This window comes from Artemia franciscana, chromosome 2 (assembly GCF_032884065.1).
Source record: "Artemia franciscana chromosome 2, ASM3288406v1, whole genome shotgun sequence".
Classification (NCBI taxonomy): Eukaryota; Metazoa; Arthropoda; class Branchiopoda; order Anostraca; family Artemiidae; genus Artemia; species Artemia franciscana.
In genome coordinates, this window is record NC_088864.1 from 36,562,083 (window position 1) to 36,584,701 (window position 22,619).

Below are 22,619 nucleotides of genomic sequence, written 5' to 3' on the forward strand. Positions count from 1 at the left end.
TAAAAAATAGAATTTGACAACAATATATACATCAAAAGAATTGGATTTCTATGGTGAATCCAAATATGTTAAATTCATTAAATTTATTGTTACTCATAAAAAACTGTGAGTCTGAGGGAATTTACATGATTTGCAAAAAAGAGGAAAACACCTCCAAAAAGCTAAGGAATTTTGATAAGAATCGCAATATCTGATTCGTTATATCAGAGCACCTACTGTCGAGGTTTCAAGATTATGGATGTGTGCTTATATATATATATATATATATATATATATATATATATATATATATATATATATATATATATATATATATATATATATATATATATATATATATATATATATCAAAGCAATGGTGCTAGAAGATAAGAAGGAACGGGACACAAACGGAAATTAAAAGTTTTAGTGTCCTTTTTAAGTGACCAGAAAGACTGGAGGGCCACCAGCCCTCTCCCTGTTCCCCAAAGGCTTCCAATCAAAATTTTAAGAGAGCCATTTCATTCAACATAGTTGAAAGGTCCAATATCTGTGTCTGGGGAAATCATGATCCCCCCCCCACATCCCCAGGGGAAGGGGTGCAAGTTACAAAATTCACTTATTGTTCTCCATAGGGGAATTTTCCACAGGATAAACTCTATGTTGGGGTGAGAAAGATTTACAGGAAAAATTGTCGCCAGAGAGGGGGATTTCTGGTGTGATTTGAAAAAAATCAGAAATTAAATAAGAAGTAAGTTTCTTTCAAATAAAAGTAGGCTATACAAAATTTCTCCGGTAGAATCGTACGCAGGAAATTTTCCAGGGTAATCTTCTGCGAGGATGGAAATGTCCATCCTTGGAGGCAGATTTCCAGGCATTATTTGACAAACGATAGAAAGTCATTAAGAAATGACACGTTTTTTCAACTGAAATCATGGAGTAGCAAAAAAAAAATATTAAAACGAAAAGAAATTGTTCCGTACATGAGGGGAGGTTCCTACTCCTTGAAACTTTTTTCGCTAAAGTTTGACTTTTTTGTCCCAAATTTTTCAAAAAGACTATTGAAACACAAGGGCTGTTTAAATAGAATAAGATTTTTTTTTACTAAAAACTTAAACGTGAAGAACAATGTATTGAGGAGGAGATATCCCTCCTCATATACGGAATGATCTCTTTTCGTATTAAGTTTTAATGCTGCTCCTTACTTTCTGTTTGAACGTGTTATTTTATACTAAACTTACGACCAGCAGAAAAAAAGTCCTATAATAATTCAAGCTCAAAATGACCAGAAATCCCCATTGAAGAATAAAAGAAACCCCTAACGAAAAAAAATTTAAATAAAAATAATCATATGAAACAAAGATAATAGACACTGATTATAAATCACTCAATAAATATGAAATCATTTAAAATATACTCAATAAATAAGTCTTATAAGATGTAAGAATCATTCATGAAAGCTTATTTTGCCTGTACAAGTTAAATTTTAAAACTTTTCTTGTCTTAATCTTAATATGGTTCTTTACCATTCTTTGAAAAGCTTCTTTTTAGGGATTTTTTTTTTGGATAATTAACCATACATAGAGAAGAATGCCAGAGGTCGTTTTTTGTTTTTTCTACTACGAAAGTGTAAAACTTGGGTTATCAGCCCCTTTTGATTGCAAAATGCTACAGATTACTAATTTTTACAACTAATTTTTATTTAATCTGTATGCTGTTCTCTTTTTGGAACGAGTCTAAAATTGGTAACCCAGAAATGAATCAGCTATGTAGCAACCCATGATAAAGAGACATGGAAACACTTCTTAAGTAGGATTACCTACCTAAGCGCTGTCCCTTTTAAAAAAGGGTCATTTTTTATGACCCGCTGTCCCTTTAAAAACGGGTCACCTAAAAGGGACACCTAAACACTGTCCCTTTTAAAAACATATCTTCATAGTTGAATAGTAAGATTGTTGTTTACAAACACCAGTCACTCCTTAAGGGAAAACGCTTGTTCTATATCAATAATCACTTTTAGATAATTGAAGAGTGCCTTTAACATATATTACACACCAGAAAAAGCCTTCAGCTTTTTCTTAGCAAGACTAGCAAAGAATAAACTACATTCGTTCTTTGCTATTCATGGTCTATGGTTATAATCTAAGAACATGGAGTCATTCGTCATCTTGTATACGAAGATGAAGTTTATCTGTAAAAAAAAAATACTCTTTTTCAAATGATGTGTTTTGTTAATTGCAATTGGTACTAGAAATAGTAGTATATTCTAAAATGTGCCCTTAAACAGCTCTCTATGGTGCTCGTGTGCCCTGCTAGCAGTGAAGAAGGAAAGCACGGAAAAAGAGGCTACATAAGGGCTTTGCACGGAAAAAACTGATTTTCTTGGCTTTCCAAACCAAGAGACTGTAAGTTCTATTGACCATTCACACGGGGCTTATTCGTAGTCGTAGTCGCAGTTATGACTACGATTTTGCAAAAACTTTCCGTTTACGTGGGTCTCAGGAAAAACTGTTGCATATGTTACCGTGGAAGAGGCATATATTTGGGTATTTTTAATGAAAGGTTGGTATTTTTGATTCAGAATATTCAAACTTGTTAAATTTACTTGTAAAGTGTTTACTATTCTTTGATATATCCTCCTCTTTTTCGAAATAAGTTATGTGGTTTGAATTATGATAAAAATGGAAAATCTTCACTATAGGGACACCTAAAGATCTAGAGGCTATGCCAAAATTTTAGCCGGCTGGGGGCTGGGGTAGCTGCTAAGAAACCTCTACTTTTATTTTTGCCAATGAAAGAAGGACCAAAGAGCTATAATAATAAAAAAGTAATCACTGCCTGTAATAGCAAACTTGAAACTTTTCTTTTGGCATTTTCTGGGGTATGAAGCAGAGAATCTTATTGCAACAAACAAAATAGTTTTTCTGCACTGTTTTCCATTACACGGTAGGCCTATAAGGGGGGGGGAGGAGGCCCCTGCTCTTCACTAAATTTTCATTCTCTACTGTCAACTTATAGACGTGATTAACTGTTAAACCTTTTTTACTTGTCCTCTTTCGCCTTTAATACTGTGGTTTAATGTTAAGTTGACTACATTTATCAAATGTTAGGGCTTTACTATCCTCTGTCAGTGATAGTGAAGATCTAAGTGTCATAATTGTCTTCTTTTTTCAGAAATGAGTAAGGCGTCCACAGTATCCAAGCTTTCAAGAAAAAAGACTACGAACCAAACCCCCCAAGAAAATAAATTGTCGTCTGCATCGCTTGAAGTTGACAGAACGTATAGAGACTCAATTGATTTTACTGACTACTTTTTGAAAGCAAGGCAGAATGATAGACTTCAAACTGCTCCAAGAAATGGACACGCAGCTCTTGAAGTATCAACATGCAATTCAGGAGCAAAAAAGGAAGAACGTATAAGAAGAAGATCAATCCTAAAACTATCACCAAGGAAAGTTTTTTCTGCTAGGAAAACAATCTTACCAGAAGCAAATGAAAGTATTATTGTCTCTGCTTCAGATGATCAGAGCTCAAGTAATATATCAGGGATTTCTATCCTGTCATCTAGTGATAATGACAGTAGTATTTTAGCTAAAGGTCATGACTTGGATGGTGTAACAAATAAAATGAAATCGCTGGGAATAAAAGGACTACAAGATGAATGTGACACAAGTGACTCATCTTCCTCTAACTCTGATAACGAAAACTTTGAAAAGTGTAAGTTAGCAGAGATTAGCTTATTAGAATCAGTTGAGGCGTCCACAGAGATCAGCTAGCTCAGTGAGCTGACTCTAGTTTCTATTTTGTTTGCCTATGTTTTTTTAATCGAAACCATGATTGACACTTAAGTCTGTATTCATTTTAAGGTTCCTAATACTAAGAAATGACCAGCTCTGTGCTGAGGTTTGCTTCTACTTCAAAATCAAGGGGTCAAATTGAAAAATAATTGTAATGAAATCCAGATATCTTCTTAGCTAGATATTACATGCAATCTAATTTAAAATAACAGTGTATATTCTTGGTCAGTTTTCTCTGCTGATTATTTACTGGAGTAGTTGATTTGAAAGTGGGCGGTTCGATTTTGTTGTAGTTAGGTTTAAGGTCTCTAGCTTACTTACAAGTTTATTATTCTACTTGGGCTTGTTTCCGTCTGCTTTTTGTATCAGATGCAGTGATTAGTAGTATTATTATGATTCTCTTTTTGAGTCCTTTTTTTTATTCCAACCCCTTCATGGTGCCGCCATATTGTTATGCTTAGTTTTGCTGAAAACACCAAAGTTTCCAACACTTTCGTTGAAAACAGGAAAATATTTCTTTTATCGCGCAGTAATATATTGGTGTCATATTTATTGAAGGTAGAGGGGGCAACACTCCCTTCCTTTCCAGAGTAAATTTTGCTTTTTTTAAGGTTCAACGTTGTTTCTTAGCTGTAATTGAAAAATTTACAAAAGAATCAGGTTCTGTTACTTTAAAAAGTTTAATATAAATATGGTTTTGCGTCTCCCATAAATGCGAAGGGTACTCTTGGTTTTAATCGCTAAACTGTTGTTTAGTTTTACTGGAAACAGGATTTGATCCCAAATAGGTGTGAAAATGTTTTCTTTTCCTCCTAAAAATGAGTGGACTACCCTTATTTACGGTGGCCTACCTTTAAATTTATTGCTAAATTTTGATTGTGCTTTAATTGGAAAATTAAACTGGATTTGATTGGCTGATTGTCTCAAAGAAAGAACCAATTATTGAATTTTCTCAACACCAAAGGGAACTGTCAAGGCATTTTTTTAAAAATTGAAAGGGGATTCTTAGATGTATGAGCAGAAAAGCTAACGAGAGGCTACAGACCTTTGCATCTCACTCAAACCCTCGAATCGTACGGAAAATAAATCCGTGCATGACTTTGATTTGAATGAGGTGTAACATGTTACACCATGCAATGCCGTACAATTCCATTAGTTTGATTTTTGACATTTTCATGACAAAAGTAGCCACAAATTTGTAATTAACGTGCTTAGAAATTCCAAATTAGATATCAAGTGCTATTTGTGAATTCATATATCTATTCCATGCTGTCACTCCACGATCTAAAATGATTAGGGTTTAATCATTTAGAACCATTCTAAAGATCATTGAGAAGTTGTAGGTTTTACGGCTCCAATGATCCCATTTAGTACTCTTCAGTCATACATATTGAAAATTTTTAAATGCCTGGTTCCAATAAAATGGAGTAAGCCCTCTGTTTTTGAAATTTTGACTTAATTATTTTGATATACCAGTCTTTATTGCAAAGTTACCCCTAGATTTGTAATTTGATAATTGTAATTTGTGTAGATTTGCTTAATTGAATACTAACTTTATGGTTAAAGTTTATCCCCATTTATGAAATATGTGTTTTGATTCCGGACTGTCATGTTGAGATTTTAATGATCTTTGATCACTAATATCTAGTCTTTTAAGACAATTAACTTGGCAATCCTTGAAGCGTCATGAGGAGAAAGGAGTCGAACATGTCTTTATGTGCAAATTTGGGATTAGAAGGGAGGTTTTCAGAAGGGCATTGCCCTAAGGGTCACTCCCAGTCCTCCAATCATAGAGAATTAAAATGCAGGGATAGCTCAAATTTCAGCAAAGCAAATCGTGTCTGCTCTTTGTGAAAAGATATTCCTGGTGCTTTTCTGTTTTTATGGCACTTGGTATTAACCAAGTGACATATAGCAATCGCAAATTCTGTTGGTCTGTCGGTCCCGGTTTTGCTACTTTAGGCACTTCCAGGTAAGCTAGGACGATGAAATTTGGCAGGCATATCAGGGACCCGACCGTATTAAATTAGAAATAGTCGTTTTCTCGATTTGACCATCTGGGAGGGGGGAGTGAGGGGCCCGTTAATGAAAAAAACAGAAAAATGAAGTATTTTTAACTTACGAATGGTTGATCAGATCTTAATGAAATTTGATGTTTGGAAAGATATCGTGTCTCAGAGCTGTTATTTTACATCCCGACCGGATCTGGTGACATTGGGAGGGGGAAACCTAAAATCTTGGAAAACACTTAGAGTGGAGGGATCGGGATGAAACTTGGTGGGAAAAATAAGCACAAGTCCTAGATACATGATTGACATAACCGGAATGGATTCGCTCTCTTTGGGGTAGTTGGGGGGGGGGGTTAATTCTGAAAAATTAGAAAAAATGAGGTATTTTTAACTTACGAACGGGTGATCGGATCTCAATGAAATTTAATATTTAGAAGGATATCGTGTCTCAAAGCCCTTATTTTGAATTCCGACCGGATCTGGCGACATTGGGGGGAGTTTGGGGTGGGGGAACCTAAAATCATGGAAAACCCTTAGATTGGAGGGATTTGGATGAAACTTAGTGGGAAAAATAAGCAGAAGTCTTAGATACGTGATTTACATAATTGGAACGGATCCGCTCTATTGGGGGGTGGTTAATTCTGAAAAATTAGAAAAAATGACGTATTTTTAAATTACGAAGGAGTGATCGGATCTTCATGAAACTTCATATTTAGAAGGAGCTCGTAACTCAGATCTCTTATTTAAAATTTCAACCGGATCCAGCGTCATTGGGGGGGGGGGCGGAAATCTTAGAAAATACTAAAGCGGAGAGATCAGGATGAAACTGGATGGGAAGGATAAAAACCTGTCTAAGATACGTGACTGACATAACCGGACCGGATCTGCCTCTTTGGTGGAGTTGGGGGGGGGGGGGGTAATTCGGAAAAATGAGGTATTTGTAACTTACGAAAGGGTGACCAGATCTTAATGAAATTTGATATTTAGAAGTATCTTGTGCTTTAAAGCTCTAATTTCAAATTCCGACCAGATCCTATGACATTGGGGGGAGTTGGAGGGGGAAACCGGAATTCTTGGAAAACGTGAAAATTGGGGCATTTTTATCTTACGAATAGGTGATCGGATGCTAATGAAATTGGATATTAAGAAGGAATTCATGTCTCAGAGCTCTTATTTCAAATCTCGACCAGATCTTTTGACATTGGGGCGAGTTGGAGGGGGAAATCTAGGAAAACACTTGGAGTGGAGGAATCGGGATGAAGCTTGGTGGATAGAATAAGTAAATGTCCTTGATACGTGATTGACGGAACCGTACTGGATTTGCTCTCTTTGGGGGAGTTGGGGGGAGGGGTTCAGTGATTTGGCGAGTTTGGTGCTTCTGGACGTGCTAGGACGATGAAAATTGGTAGGCGTGTCAGGGAGCTGCACAAATTGACTTGACAAAGTCGTTTTCCCAGATTCGACCATCTGGGGGGCTAAAGGGAGAGGAAAAATTAGGTATTTATAACTTACGAGTGGGTGATCGGATCTTAATGAATTTTGATATTTAGAAGGACATCTTGACTCAGAGCTCTTATTTTAAATCCTGACCGGCATTAAGCCTCTGATTTTCCTTTTAAATCAATCTATTGATTCTTAGGGCTCTTAGCTCTTCTTGCCTCGCCACAAGTGCCATATGAGCTCTTAGCTCTTGTTTTTTTGACACGTGTAGTATATTACAACATTAGCCTCCGAATCAACAAGCTCATAGATCTTTTGTGAATACAACTGCAATCAGAGGGGTGAGGAGATGGGGCTTCCCTTCCCATATTCTTCCAAAGGACGAGTTTTGTGGTTTATGCTTAACATGTTTTGTTTCCGAACTGTCGTCAAATGATCTAATGAACGTTAACTGCTCATTAAAACCGTTCCCTGAATAATTTTGAAATGATTGCGAGCCAAAATAGGCATAACTTTGTTAATAATGCGAATTTTGGTACGGAGGTTTTTAGAGGGACTGACGAAAGGGCCATATTTTGGGCCCTCCCGTAATACAGGTTCAAAATCCTCCTAATACTCTGATTTCAACAAGCTGTAACACGTCCATCATTATGTGATATTTTAATTTCGATTTGGACTTGCCTCACATTTGTAATCAACAACCTTGGAAACTCAGTAGTACCAACGTTGATGGAAATCTTAAACCATTTTTGAAATGTGTGGCGAATGTCTTAATTTATTATTTGTACAATGCACTATGAACATTAGTTCTGTAATGAGTAATTTCAGAAACTCATAAATACCAATTTGAGTCGGAAATAAATATCATTTGAGATATTTGTTCTAATGTTTTTGGATTTGGCTTTCGTATTACAATGTTAGGCTCGTATTCACAATCAGCAAGCTCAGAAACTCTTAAACACCAATTTCGATGCAAACCAAACACCCTTTATGGAATATTTAGTTAATGTATTTGGATTTGGGAGAACTCAGGAATTCGTAAACAGTGAATTTGGTTGAAATGAAAATTTATTCGTGAAATATGTAGACTACATAACGTCTTCTCATTTGGACTTTTGCATTGCATTATTAGCGAGTCTCAAGCTCAAAAACTCTTAAGTACCTACTTTGTTCGAAATCAGACACCATTTTTTAAATGGATGATCTGTATATTTTAGTTTGAAATTACAGTTTGAGTGTTAGACCTATAATCAACAGGCTCGTATCCACTTAAATACCATCTTCGGTGGAAATCAAACACCCTCTGTGAAATACGTACCTATATATAAGCGCAGAAAATCGTAAAATACCAACTTTGTTAGAAATGCTCCTGGTTTAGAGGGGCCAAGGCCCACTTTGTGTTCCCTAATTATACCGGATGAAAATACTTACGTCACTCTGATTTCATTAATGCGGAATATGCCCATCTTTTCATAAAATGTGTCTATGAAGAATGGGCTCGTTCCATATTTAAATTTAGTCTATAGTAAAATTTCGGGCTTTGGTAGTAAAATTGATCTTTTTTTTACTAGTGTCAATCTTTAGATGTAAATTTTCTTAATTTTAGTTCTTCAAAGTATTCGTCGCCCGAAGAAAGAAAGTATTAATCGCCAGGAATACAGCGGCACTTCCAGCTGTTACGATTCTAGCTTTATCGATGATGAACCCTGCGAAGACAGTCTAGATTTTTACCTAAGAGACATGAAAAAAACATATGTTGACGAGATGCTTAAAGATCAAACCGGAGTTACTAAGTAAGTTCAAAAGAAGGCGAATATTACTTTTAACTTCCTAAAGGCTGTGCTGGAGAAAAGCCACTCTAGGGTTCAATATTTTGTCACATCACAACCATCAGCATTACAACAGTCTAAGGCATTTCAAATCACAAATTGAAAATGTACATTTCCTTTGACAATTTTTAAAATACCGTTATAATGTATAACGCGCTTATTGATCACCCGTTTTTGTTATTTAAAACTGTCAAAATAAAGACTGTATCGTAGGAGAAAAATGTCTACAAAATATGGATTTGACGCATCGAAAAATCCAAATATCTAAATTTAAGATATTTTTGCAAAATAGAAGAGTTAGAACAGCCCAAGTAATAAAATCATTATCAATTAAGGTAGTGGAATTCAGTGCTTCCCGTGCTCGAAAATATACTGCGGGGAATAAGCTCTGTGAAGGATTCATCGATATAAAATCTGATGATTCTTTAGATGGTTAATAAATCGAATTCATATTGACATCCCCCAATAAAACAACACGATAACGCGTCAGATTCAAAACATCCGTCGATTGAATTTAAAATTTTAAGAGATTGTGATATAGATCCATATGGAAGTCGATATGCTTAATATATTTTCGTTACCTTGTCCTCAACATGAAAGTCAATAAAAGTATTCATCCATTCCTTTGCAAAAAGAGTGAGAAAAAGAACAAGAACTCTCCTGAAGTTGGTCCAAGGGTCCCGCCCAGAATAAAGGGAAAATAGTTATATTAAAAAGGTTTTCTTTTTTCATGACGCTGTAGAGTTGACTTAGTAAAGAGCAATATGTCTCCCATGTGCCTGTTTTATTTTTTATTTTCTCAGCCCAATGATATGAAACGCATTACAATAGAAAGTTTGATTTAGGCTCTTTCGATCATAAATTCTTAGATTTTCATTGATGGAATTGATGTAAGGGTACCCAAACACCCTAATTGGTTTTTATTGCCCCCGAGCACCCCTTCGACCCAATACGTTATCATATGAAAATTTGTGAAATAGATATTTTAATCAGAACAGTCAAAAGGTAAAGTAAGATGCCACCAAAATCAGAATGACATGTGTAGCCTCCAAGGGAAGGACCCCAAATTATGCGAATACTCCTTTTTAAACCAAAGGTTTTATTGATAAATTTTAGCCAAAAAGTGGGTTTGTTATGTGGTGTTGAAATATGGAATGTACAAAGATTTGTGTCAGCCGTATTTTTATCTGCAACCCTCTGGGCAAGGACCAAAAAACTTCCAGCAGCCCTTTTCGAAGCAAAGACTTGATAGATAAATTTTATTAGAACGATGAGCTTGTTGTACCTTGCTGAAGCAAGAGTCATGGAACTAATCTGGTGTAAATAATTGCAGGGTCCTGAGCGTCCCTGGCTCAGACCGTATACTAACATGTTGCACCTCTTCTGATTCAACTTTCAGGTATAAATTTGGAAATTTCTTAATGATCAGGTCACTGTATTCAACCAAATTAAGTTGCATGCAAATTTCGCTTACGATGTTTGATCATCTGTCAGAATGGGTAAATCGGAGAATTTATTGGTCGATATAGTTTAAAGTCTCTATAATTGAAGTGTTTAAGCCAATGATGCTTCGGTAAATAAATACTGGAGTCCTCTTGTGGTTTGATCTCCTTCCTCAACTTCGTAAATAGCACCTCCGTTTGGCTCGGGGTTGTTTAGAGCTCTTAAAGATTGGTCTTAATTTATTGAATGACTGTCCTAGAACTAAGTACAGTTAGTTTTTATTTCGCACACTGCGTCCCATTAAAAACAACGCAAAAATACCATCATTTTTGTGATTTGAAATTCGAACAGAAGCTAATTTTGACTTCTCAGTAGACCCTGGATTTGTGAGAAATTGATCTAAAATTTACGTTTCTTCGAAATCTTGTAGCATTTAATGTCAGTCAGGGTCTGGTTCACAAAGGATGATATGAATTCAAGATTCTTCGATTCATATCTGCAAGCTGAAAACCAAGTACCTTCTGTTAGCTACCGTAGCTCAATAAAAGTTTTCAGTTGAATATTCAAATACCTAAGTTTGTAAATTATCTGAATCAGCTACTTTTGCTAAATGGTTGTTGCTGAAAAACATTTAGTTTCCTTTAAACTAAATAAAAATCCTAGTTCATTTTTTAGTTGATAAGTCTCTTTTCTATTCTTCCTTTTCTTTTTGTCAGTCAGTTTGATGGAGTACATATCCTTCTTTTTTTTATTTTAGGTCTTCTGGGCATCAGAAAAGAATACATCGTTCAAGTCTATCGACCTCCAATAGTAGAAGTTCGTATGCCTTGTCTAACAAATATTCATCCGATCAGTTGGTTGCGTCGAAAACAAGTGAATGCAAAAGTAACTCGGCTCTATCAGTGGATAATGAATGCTCCTCCTTGGCACCTGATTCTGAAAACAGCTGCAACTCATTCCTTGAGCAAGAAGCCGAAAGCTCATGGAGTGAAATATCTAAAGATGAGACTGACTTTTCGGGTTTTGTTAAGCAAGATGCTTTGACCTTCTCGACGTGTAGTTATTCTAGTGAAAAGGAAGAAATAAATGATTCAGAAAATCCATCTTCTGATACTGCTAAATTTGAATTTAGCTCTCCTGAAAGAGTATGCACTCCTACTGATAATGTTGCAGTAAGAAAGAACAAGTTGAAAATTAGAAGTTCCTCTTGTTCGCGAGGACATAACAAACAGAACAAAAAACATGTTTTAAGTACCGATCAGAATACTTCTGAAGAGAACTCTAGTACAGTTTTTTCTTTCAAACATAAAAGTAGCAGGGTCATTGTACATCATAAAAAAGAGTCTGTCTCCATTGACTCTACAAGGAAAAACTTGTCCTCCTCAAATTGTTCAAATAGTTCATGTGAATATAAATTGAGACAAGCTGATGTGTCCTTAAGAAACAATAATGCAAATAAAACGGTTATTAATAATGAAAGCATTAGTTATGATGAGAAAAAACATTCAAATAAAATAATTTATTCGGATTCAGATGATGCTGAATCTTCGAAAAGAAATTTGAGCACTAATTATTCTTCGATTCCTTCTGGAAGTGATGTTGCACGTGAGGAACATGCTACGATTGAAATATTGACTTGCAATGGAAGGTTATCGGAAAGTACTGATCTAGTTAAAGACCATCATACGTTCTCAAGCTCATCCTGCTCTGAGATTCGTCGTCTTGAAATAAGGAGCACGTTATCAGAAAGTAGCTTAAGTGGTTCGTCTTTAGACGCAAAGGTAAACGAAATTAATCCAGTTGTGACGAGCGCTTTTCAAACACTGTCTGATTCTCTGCAATTTTTCGAAGAGTTAGATTTACAATCGAATCCTCCAAAAGAACTTGCATCGAGTATCACACTGAGGAAGGGAAAACGCCTAACGGCGAAAGGATGTACACTCATGCACCGTTCTTCAGCTGATTCTTCTAACATAGAGTTTGATTTACAATTGAAAAATGAAATTCAAGCACTGTCTAATAGTAAAGGATCCTCAGGGGACTTGACTGGTTATGGTAATGAATACCGTGGGCGTTTTGACAAAAGTATTCACAATAGAAATAGAAATACAATTTTTTTAAGTTCAAATGCCAATATGGAATCTTTGTCAAAGAATCAATTCTTGTCTGATTCGAATTCATCCACTCCAGAAATTTGTCATGTCAATATAGATTTTGATATTTCTAAAAAATTTCTAGCCTTTGAAAGTAAAGACAACAGCTTAGACGTGTACAATCTCACAGCTGCCTGCAAAGATGGAATAGTAACTGACAAAGCTTCATCAGAAAAATTAAGTGAATTTGTGTCTCCTGATGGCACGATAACACGAATTGTAAGTATTCCTCCGCTAGATGAGAGGATGAATGAATTAAGATCACAAACCTTAAGAAAATGTGTATCATCATTAGGCGAAAAAATAAGCTGTCAGCTTCCTAAGAATCTTGTTTCTGATGAAGGTGACGGTACCATCACTCGAATCGTCAATGTTCCTCTATTAGAAGATAGAGTGTCGTTGGACTTAAAGAAAAAGAAATTGGTTGAAGATAGAACAAGAAGCATATCTAGAGACAGAATATCTAACGCTACAGATGATATATCACTGCATGTTGAACTATCTGGGATTAAGCGGTTAAAAGCAAAAACTGATCATTATAAAGTCAATGATATGGTCAAATCTGAAGAAGAAAACTATGGGGGAGACCCAATAGACTTGGAGACATCATTTTCAGAGCTCGTATACTTGCAACCAAAAGATAGAACAAAGCTTGACATCAAGTCCACTGACAATCATGCAACTTGGACAGTAACTGAAAAAAATCAAGATATTCCACAAGACAAAATAATTGACTTAACACTTCATTCGCCACCATGGAAACTAAAGACTGAAGAATCTATTTGTGACACACCGGCTTATACTCCAGCTTTAGTCAAGGTAAAGAAAAGGCGGAATCGAAAGGCTGATATGAAGAAACTAGAAGATAATTGGAGCAGCGACGAGTCTGACAAGGAAAATAAAAAAATCGGGGGAATGCTTCACTGTTCATTAGAAGAGCTTGTGCCTAAGACACCAACTATGAAACCTATACTAGAAACGATTCAAGTGAATATCAATGGTATGTTTTTGTTTCATACATGCTTTATTTACTAATCTGGGAAGGATAATTTGAATTTCTAGTCAGAGAAACCCATGGTTCCAAGATTCTTTTGCAAAATTTCACGTTTCTAGCTTTGACAGTTTAGCTTGGTAATACAAAACAGAACAAAACATCCAATGCCTCAAAAAAGGGGGAAAATTGTTGATACAAGAATTATATAATAAAGAATCAAATAAGGGGAAAACACTTTTCTAGATAAATTTAAAATCAAGCGTCTGTTTTTCCGTGTACGTACTAAAAAAAAAAATAGCTAAGCCATTTTTGGTAGAATGTTGTACTGAACGCTGTATAAAACTGTATAAACAAACATTACTCAATAAAAAAAAAACAGAATACTCAATTTGTAATGATTTTCATATTTAGAATACAAAGTACACTGGAATTTCGTTGAATTTGCTTCTTTGCTGTCTAATTTCGAAATTGTGCAAACATACCAAAGATATGAGCTAGCAGATGAAATAGAGCGAAGTCAACTGAGTCAGGAAGATCAAACACCCAGCGTTAGACCTAGCAATTTTTAAGACCATAATGATATTTGGAAACACTAGTGTTAAGTAAGGCTGGTCAATTTATTGACTACCAAGTGCTGAATTGTAACCGGACTAAAAAAGGAGGTGGGTTGAGTTTAACAGATCTATTGTAAAAAAAAAAAAAAATCTCCTAAAATTTAAAGAATCTTAACAATGCGACCTAGGATACTTACTTACTTAGGTCTCCTGCCGGGCGCTGCTTGGCGTATAGAGTGACGTCTGCCTCCTCCAACTGCTTCGATCCAGTGCGAGGGTTTGTGCTTCGCTCGGTCTGAGGTTTGGCATCGCCAGAAACTCGGACAGGCTGTCAGACCACCGCTTCTTCAGTCGGCCGCAGGGTCGCTTCCAAACGGCTTCCGTAGGATCAAAGTCAAATATCATTTTGTGGGTAAGTGCAGGGGCATTCGAAGTAGGCGTCCGAACTATCGTAAGGTACGCTCAGCTGCTTGGATGGAAAACCGAGACTGCTTTGTGAGCTGCAGCAGCTTCTAGTTATTCATGAAATCAAACCTTAGACCTTCGATCCATCTCAGGCTCCTCGTCGGAAATATATCGATGACCTTTAGTGTTGCGGTTGATGCATGGCATGTTTCAGCTCCGTAAAGCATTACAGAACCGTTTGAAAATCCGCAGTTTTGTTGAACGACCGATGTTCAGTTTTCACCAAAGATCACGGTTCAGCCTGACCGTGGCAGAAGACGCTTTGGATATCCTTGCTTGCAGCTCGGAGAGAAGCGATTCACCTGAAAAAAAATTGTAGAGACCAGGTAGGTGAACCTTTGGACAACTTCAATGCTAGTTGTTCTGTCTAGGCTAACTGGAGAATTAACAGTAGGATAAGAAGGGTCTATATCCATTATTTTCGTCTATGTGCAGTCCCACGCTTGCGGCCAGCCAGGACCCAGGATACCAGTAGTTTTAATTGTGTCCTCTTGCTGTCAGTTACAAGGAGAATGATTGCATTATGTCCTTTTGCTTTTAGTTTCAGAGATATTTTTGTCGTGTTTTGACAAGTTTAGAAAATCTCTACTGTTCATCCGCCAACAGGTCTGTGGTCATGGTGATCCAGGATAAGGAATCAGGATGCAAAACCCTTGAACATCATTTACATGGAGCATTTAAAGATACCAATGGTGCTTTAAGTCCAATAAAAAACTGAAAAGACAATGTGTTCAACCGGTTTTAAGTTGTGATTTATTAAGAAATTCTTTCTGTGTCTCAATTATAGTATTATCTGATACATGAGCATCCTTAAGCAATACTAATTCCATGTCGTTAATTTCAATTTTAAACTAAGCTTTGTGAAATGGCTTGTTTTGCCATTTGAATGATTTTACTGCAATTCTTTAAGAAAAATTTGAGCTCGTGTGCAAAATTGAGAATAGATTGAATTATGGGAAGAGAGCTAAAAATCCGCTAAAACAATAACAAATAAAAACTCTTTAATTGTAATTGTATATAAATCAGGTAAAAAATGGGTCCGGAAATCAAAAAAAAAAGTCTGAGTCAGAGTTCGCTACTGAGATTTTTAATGCAATAGGTAGGTAACATTCAAGATTTTAGCATTCCATATAATTTTTCCTGGATCAGGATGCCCGCAAACCTTTTTTTTTTGGGGGGGGGGAGGAGAGATATCTACAATTTGTGAAAACGTGATGTAAATACCTCCAAGGCTAAAAACTGTTAGACAAAAGTCAAACCTTCTATCGTAGCTTTCAACTAGACGAGTAGATACAAAAAATGGTATCCTGGTTGGCTTAGAGATTAAAAAAAAAAGATAAATAAATTGGGGAAAAAATACCAGTCTGAATCGTGAATGTAAAAAGAACTGAGAATGCTTGAGCAAGGTTGGACTTTGATACAAAATCCCGATCTTATGTATCCACATGGGCAGACCATTACATAAATATTAGTAAATGGATAGTGTCTAAAAATTAGTAAGCACAGTAGTATATTTAGTGGTAAAATAAACTTTTTGTGTTAATGTTATTTTTCCTTTCTAAGTATAATGTTTCTTCGCCTTCGTGTATTTATTTTGGAGTTTGATTCTATTCCTAATGCATTCTCATGTTTCAGGAAACGTGGGTAGTACGACACAGAAAAAAATCAAGAAATTTCAGCGAGTGGAAAACTTAGAAAAGGCAACTTTCTTGGAATCCTTGAATGGTAAAGTATACAATATCTATTTGCCCATTTTACATTTCAGTTTTCAGAACTCTTATTTTAATATAAGTATAGTGGGATTAAGTGTAATTTTCTATAGCTTCAAGCTTTAGTTCTGATATAGCAGTCCTTTCGGTGGTCTATTATTGTATATTTTAATATCCCTATATGGGGTTTCCACCATGACACGTCTACCTGAGCTGAAGTGACAAAATTAATTTGCTGCATCCTGGCTATTACCTATCACATTCGCAGGCAATTATAAGCTAAAAATAATACAGTTTTCATATTTGCAGAAGATAGAATCTTCAAAAAACTATAGTTAGGCTCCTTTAAAACTACCTTCAGCTATTTCATGTGGAAAGACAGGTAATCACCGAGATTAGCAGCATATTATTTACTTAGAATCCAATCCAAATTCGCTGTTTAGGCTGAATCGAGTATATTTTACTACTGATATATTCAAAGGACAGAAAAACTGAAAGGTCGAATAAGCAACTGGAGCTAGCAACAATGCTCAGTATTTCTGTTAACATGTGAAATTGTAAATTGTATGTTAATATGGTATGATCCGCCCCAGATTAACTTGTCTGCTAGAATCCTTGAGCTTAGATTCGAAATTTTACCCTTGTTTATCTCTCCTTTCTAGGCCATTTCTGCTCAATTTGTTTCTTCGTTTTGCTTAGATCGTAATTATCCTTTAAAGTAGTGCTGAATAATAACCTTTTTATGAAACCATTACTCCTGTAAACAAACAAGATAAAGCCATTGTAAACATTAAAAAAAAGAGAACCTAACCATACTGAAATAAATTCGAGAACGGAAGGGCTTCAGTAATTAAATTACTATCTAATTGTCGTGAGGATATCTTAGGGAGCGCAATAGCATCGCCTAAGTAAAGAACGAAGTGGGCATAATGTGGACATAAAGTGCCTTTACCAAGGCACTTTGTATGGAAGAATTTGTCTGAGAAACCTCGGAATTGGCTCAGTCGATTATGAATTGAAAATTCCAGAGTTTTGTGAGAGCCACCACAAGTGTTTGTAGGGCAACCAGTCCCCCTCCTACGGTCCTTCGCCATAACCTTCTTCTTCAGCATAGTGGAAATGTCCAACAACTATGCTTCTGGGGTTGACCCCCCCCCTACATCTTTTTGAGCAAGGATTGTAAGTTATACTATTCGCCCATTATTTACCTTTTTCGTAGTCATTTTGGCATTCTTTGCCAGTTTTCCTGTTTTCCTGTCGTTTAGGATATTTTCACTCCGAAGTCCGAATTCGGCCCTTTGGGACGTGTGATAGTGTTTTTAAAAAAAAATAAATATCTTATCTTATTACCATATAGTATTTTTATCGGGAAAAGGGGGGGGGGCATGTTTGGCCTTTTGTGTCCAAAAAGGCCAAGGGCAGTCAAGTGAAGCTTTCAGGGAAGGTTCATAGAATGTTTAAATAAATCAATAGTGTTTAACTATAGGCATACGGGTTGTAAAAAAGATATATATCAGAAACCACTTAGAGTATTGAGTTGGAACTTTCAGGGAATGATGAGAGGGGTGATCAATTGACCAAAAGGCATCATAGGCACGCTACAACAACTACTACTACTACCGCTGCTAATGGTCTACTATTTCTATTGTGACTACTGCTTTGATTTTTAATTTAGCTAAAATTTCAGGACATGTTCAAGGGAATTTGAACTAAATCAAGACACACAATTTGCATACCGGTTGTCAAAAGGGCACAGTAACATCTTAGGAACGGTTTAGCGTGCTAAGTTAAAACTTCCAGGGCGTGACGAGGGGGATGTTGAATTGATCAAAAGGCAGCATATGCTTACTACTACTAATACTACTACTACTACTAATATGACTACTAATACTACCCCTACTACACTCATTATAAGATCTACTACTGCTAAGGCTAAGGATATGAAAGTTAACACTTCAGGAATTATTGAGGGGAAAGTTGAACTAAGTCAAAACACACTCTGTGCAAGCAGGTTCTTAAAAGGGCGTATCTCAGAATGGCTTACGGTGTTAAATGTGAACTTTTAGGGAATGATGAGGGGGATGAACAATTGACGAAAAGACAATGTATGCACGCTACTACTACTGCTGCTACTACTACTATTACTACTACTGCTATATCTACTACTTCTATTGTGACTACTACTAAGGCTAAGGATATTAAAATACAAATTTTAGTAAAACCTTATGGAAAGGAGGAGCTACTGTCCCGCTCATGTTTTTCGGGTTCAAGAGCTTACCCTTCTCAGTAATTGGGGAGCGGCATATCCATGTAATCGGAACATCTACCAGAACGGGTTATCAAATTTTAATGAAATTCGGACGGAATAGGAGTGCTGGATTTCATATTGTGTTTGTTCAGGGTCCAAATACGACCAGACCTTTGCATGGGTTGGGGGAGGGGTCTTAAATTCTTGTAATACGCACATTCACCCGACAGTGACGCGGGTCCCAATCAAAATTGTGGAAACTAAGAGCAAGGCACATATCTCTGTCCTTTTTTGGTCTTCGCCAGATCCAGTTTCTACGGATGAAGGGGAAAAGGTTTTGAGGTCACTTTTTAAGTCGGCCTAATTGCTTGACAGGCAGGCAGGATTCTTTCAACTAAACTGGGCAAAAGCTATAATCATGGTATCGGGTGTCTGGGCTCGATCAGACCTTTAAGAGGGTAAGGTTACGTTCTAGTTCTTCGTATCCAATAGAATAGCCTATTGGATCCTGTTTAAATTCGGTAAAAAGTAAGAGCTAGGATCTTTGTTGCACTCTTGCCCCTTGTGCTGCTCCCCAACTTATACCCATGGGTCATAATTACTGCAACGCTCACTAGACCAGAGGTCTAGCTAATCGTATTTTTCAGCTATTTTTCTTATTGGTCGATGAAGTTTTAAACACTTTTTTTTATCTTTCAGAGGACTTGGAGGACTCCAAACGACATCCAGAAGCAGTTGATTATATCAGGAACTTCAAAAAAAGGAAAGATGAATTGATAGGGCATTTATTTCATTTATTCAACACTGAAGTTTTTGAGGGACAGGTAGGAGTAACTTATCTCTTTTATTATTTTTTCTTTTTTAATTAAATTTCAAATTCATAAGGCACTATGTCTTTTAAATTACGGAGAAAGTACAGCTTAATAAAGTACAAGGTTTTCTTCTCTTTGCATTCTGTTTGTTCTGGTACTCGTGGTTTACAGAGCTAGTAAAATCAGCCTTCCAGGGAAATTACAGTTTCCTGAGCATGTCCATCGAACAGGTGTCGTTCCCGGTTTAGACGACATTTGGCCCAATTTTCGGGCCAAGGAGTCCTCTGGGATTTTCGGATATTTAACAATCTGTATTTATGTATCTGTATTTGGTTTCTTTGCTCCGATAAATTCAGTTCAAATTTTTCAGCTTGGAAAATATTCGGGGATATGGTCTCTTGACTATTATGCTTACTAATTATATTTAAAATTTGTACATCTTACACCCTTTGAGCTATGGATGTTTTTGGACGCGACAACAGTTCTTATTTTGTTGATAAAAGAAAATTCTTTTTGAACAGATGTTGTTTCTTTTCTTTTCCTTAGAGGGGACATTCTGGACTATCCAAACTAGATCTTAAAGTTGCATTTTATCTTATTTAAAGGGAACTGTCCTGAACTTGAATATGGTCTTTACGACTAGCTAAATTGGTGTTATTATTTTCTTTTGTCTCTATTAAAGTACAAAAGCCAGGGGCTGAAAACAACTCCATAAATACGAGTCTCTTCCTCGTGAATTCCAACAAGTTAAGAATCGAAGTCGCGAAATTTCTAAGCGAAATACCTAAAAAATGGAAAATTAAAAGCTCCCAATTTTTATATGCCTTTACCTAATGAAGCAGAATTTATTAAAAATATTGGCTGGAAATTTGAACAAAAATGACAAGAAAAATTTGTCTACGCTCTATAATTTTTTTCAAGTGTCACCCTATCTTGTCCATTCTAAACATTTTTAGTTTGTGTGGCCAAACTACTTAGAGTTGATTGGGCGATCACTTTTTCAGAAATCTTGCAAAAACTATTTAGCTTCTCTCGTTTTCTACCGGAAATCAATATATCCTGTTTTAATGGAATATATCATTGTAATGTGTAAATTCAAGGGAGCAGAATTTTCTTGGTAAAGCTCAGGAAAGGGCAGTCGATGAAAATATTCTAGCCTACCTGCTAGGAAAATATTGTAGCCTACCTTCTAGGAAAACGCAAAAATCAGCTCAAAAGAAATGCCATTTGATCAGTTTTGCAGCGTTGAGAATTCCTTGTGGTGTTACCCCACTTTGATCGAATACCGTGCTGACACAGTTGCACGTGCAGTCTTTTCAATCAAATTTCATAGTCAAATCACAAATTTTCAATAGCTGTCGGTAACAACTAGTCCCGTGGAAGAATTCGCTAATGGATCCTTTGTCTTTGAGGGTCAGCGGACGTTGAGGTTCGCTAAATGATTTATAATGGATCAAATCTTCTTAAGTGTTTAAAAGTTATATGAGCAAACTTAAGTGTTCGCCGTCCAAAATTTTTGGACGTTTCGACTTTTTTTTTGCGTTTCGAGATACTAAAAAGTTTTACCAGTCACGACTAAAGCTTAACAATTGCGTATTCCCAGGGTATTTATTATGGACTTATGACCTCAAAAAATAAAAAAGGTAATATTTTCCTTCATAAGCTAGCTATTACTAACGTAATTACTCGTTCTTAATGTTTATTTATTTAAAATGTTTACATAAAACACGGTTACATAAAATGTTTATTTTCAGGTCTTCTGGGTTATTGATTCACTCTTATTTCTCACTGATTTTGTATTGAGTTCTGACCACAAGTCGATTCATTGAATGTAGTTGTCGTTTCTGATAATATTTATGATTGTTATTTACAGGGATACTAAATTCTTACAGTAGGTAAATGCCATGGAGATATTAAATATACACCGAGGACAAATTCTCACTCTTTCTTGTTTGTGAGGATGAATATCCTTTTCCCTGCTGCGTGCTGCTAATTGTCTAGATTCACTCAAAAAGACTATGAGTGTCGGATCCCTGCAGAACATGGCTCAGAATCATAGTGGCAATGTATGCGTTCTGTGTTTTCATGAATTGTCGTCCGTTAAATTTTGTTACCTTTTTCCTCTATAATAATCATTATGGGTAGCATACCAAAAGTGTGCAAATGAGAACATGTTTAAGATTTAATAGAAAACAAGGTGCATGGTTTACAATTTCCAATTGTGCTGCGGGGTAGCACTGCTGCTTTCCAAGTTTGATTTCTTTTTCTTTTTTTCAATCGCAATTAGGGGTCTCTAGCACGGTAAAGGTAAGAGATAGAGATTCGAAACTTTTTCTGGTATGGTGATCGCGAAACAAAGAAATAGGACAATGAAATTGTAGGGATTACAGAATGTTGGACTCAGTAGAAATTAGTCATCTCTTAGATACTTGAAAATCTCAAGACGAGGTCGAATTCAGTATATTTTTTGGATTTGTTGACGATATTTTGGATTTTATTAAAAATTTTCAAATTCTGTATGTTTATAAAGCCCAGGCCTAAAGTTGAATGACACAGGACCAGGTGGGGTTTAGGTCACAGACGGGAGGAAAAAAGTTTTTTTTTCTCGTATGTTTTCTCATTTGCACATCTACCAGAAGGGGTTGTCCGATCTCAAACTTAATGAGAAGTAAAGGCTAATGTTTTGGCTGTGTTTTAAAGTGATCGGACACAATCACTCCTCCGCGGAGGAGAGAGATCCCTAAATTATTATCAGCAGGACATGTATTAGAGGGGGTTTTCTGGTCTTTTCAAGCCAGATGGAAACTAAAAGCAGTTTTACTTGCGTGAGCCCTAATATGACTTCTGTCTGGGTGGGGTGGGGGGGGGGGCTTGTCCGCAAAATTCGGTATCAAAACATATAGATAATGGGTTATCAGATCTCAGTCAAACTTTGTTGGAAGTTGGAGTAAGTATTTTAGCTTGGGTTTTCTGATGTACTGGCATAGTCCACCTTCCACGGGGGGGGGGGGGCATTTGGCTTTCCCAACCACTTTGTGGAAGTAAGAGCTAGACCTATAGTCAGTTCTCTTTATGGTACGCACCTGATTGAATTTCTATTAGGGCATCAAAACACCTTTTCATCAGCCCAATTACTAAGCAGGCTGTTGGAATTCATTCAATAAAACCGTTCAACAGCTACTTTTAT

At 36.3% G+C, this 22,619-nt stretch overlaps 1 protein-coding gene across 3 annotated transcripts in view; it reads left to right on the top strand.

Moving 5' to 3' along the window:
- The window catches only part of LOC136040964 (uncharacterized), a 78,920-nt gene that overhangs the window by 41,494 nt on the left and 14,807 nt on the right, over positions 1 to 22,619 (top strand). For all 3 annotated transcript variants that reach the window (XM_065725439.1, XM_065725430.1, XM_065725447.1), the window contains exons 2-6: positions 3,154 to 3,696; positions 8,832 to 9,018; positions 11,255 to 13,650; positions 16,299 to 16,388; positions 19,320 to 19,444. In XM_065725439.1, coding sequence (XP_065581511.1) covers positions 3,156 to 3,696; positions 8,832 to 9,018; positions 11,255 to 13,650; positions 16,299 to 16,388; positions 19,320 to 19,444 — 3,339 coding nt within the window. In that variant the 5' untranslated portion in view covers positions 3,154 to 3,155. The remainder of the gene's footprint in view (positions 1 to 3,153; positions 3,697 to 8,831; positions 9,019 to 11,254; positions 13,651 to 16,298; positions 16,389 to 19,319; positions 19,445 to 22,619) is intronic.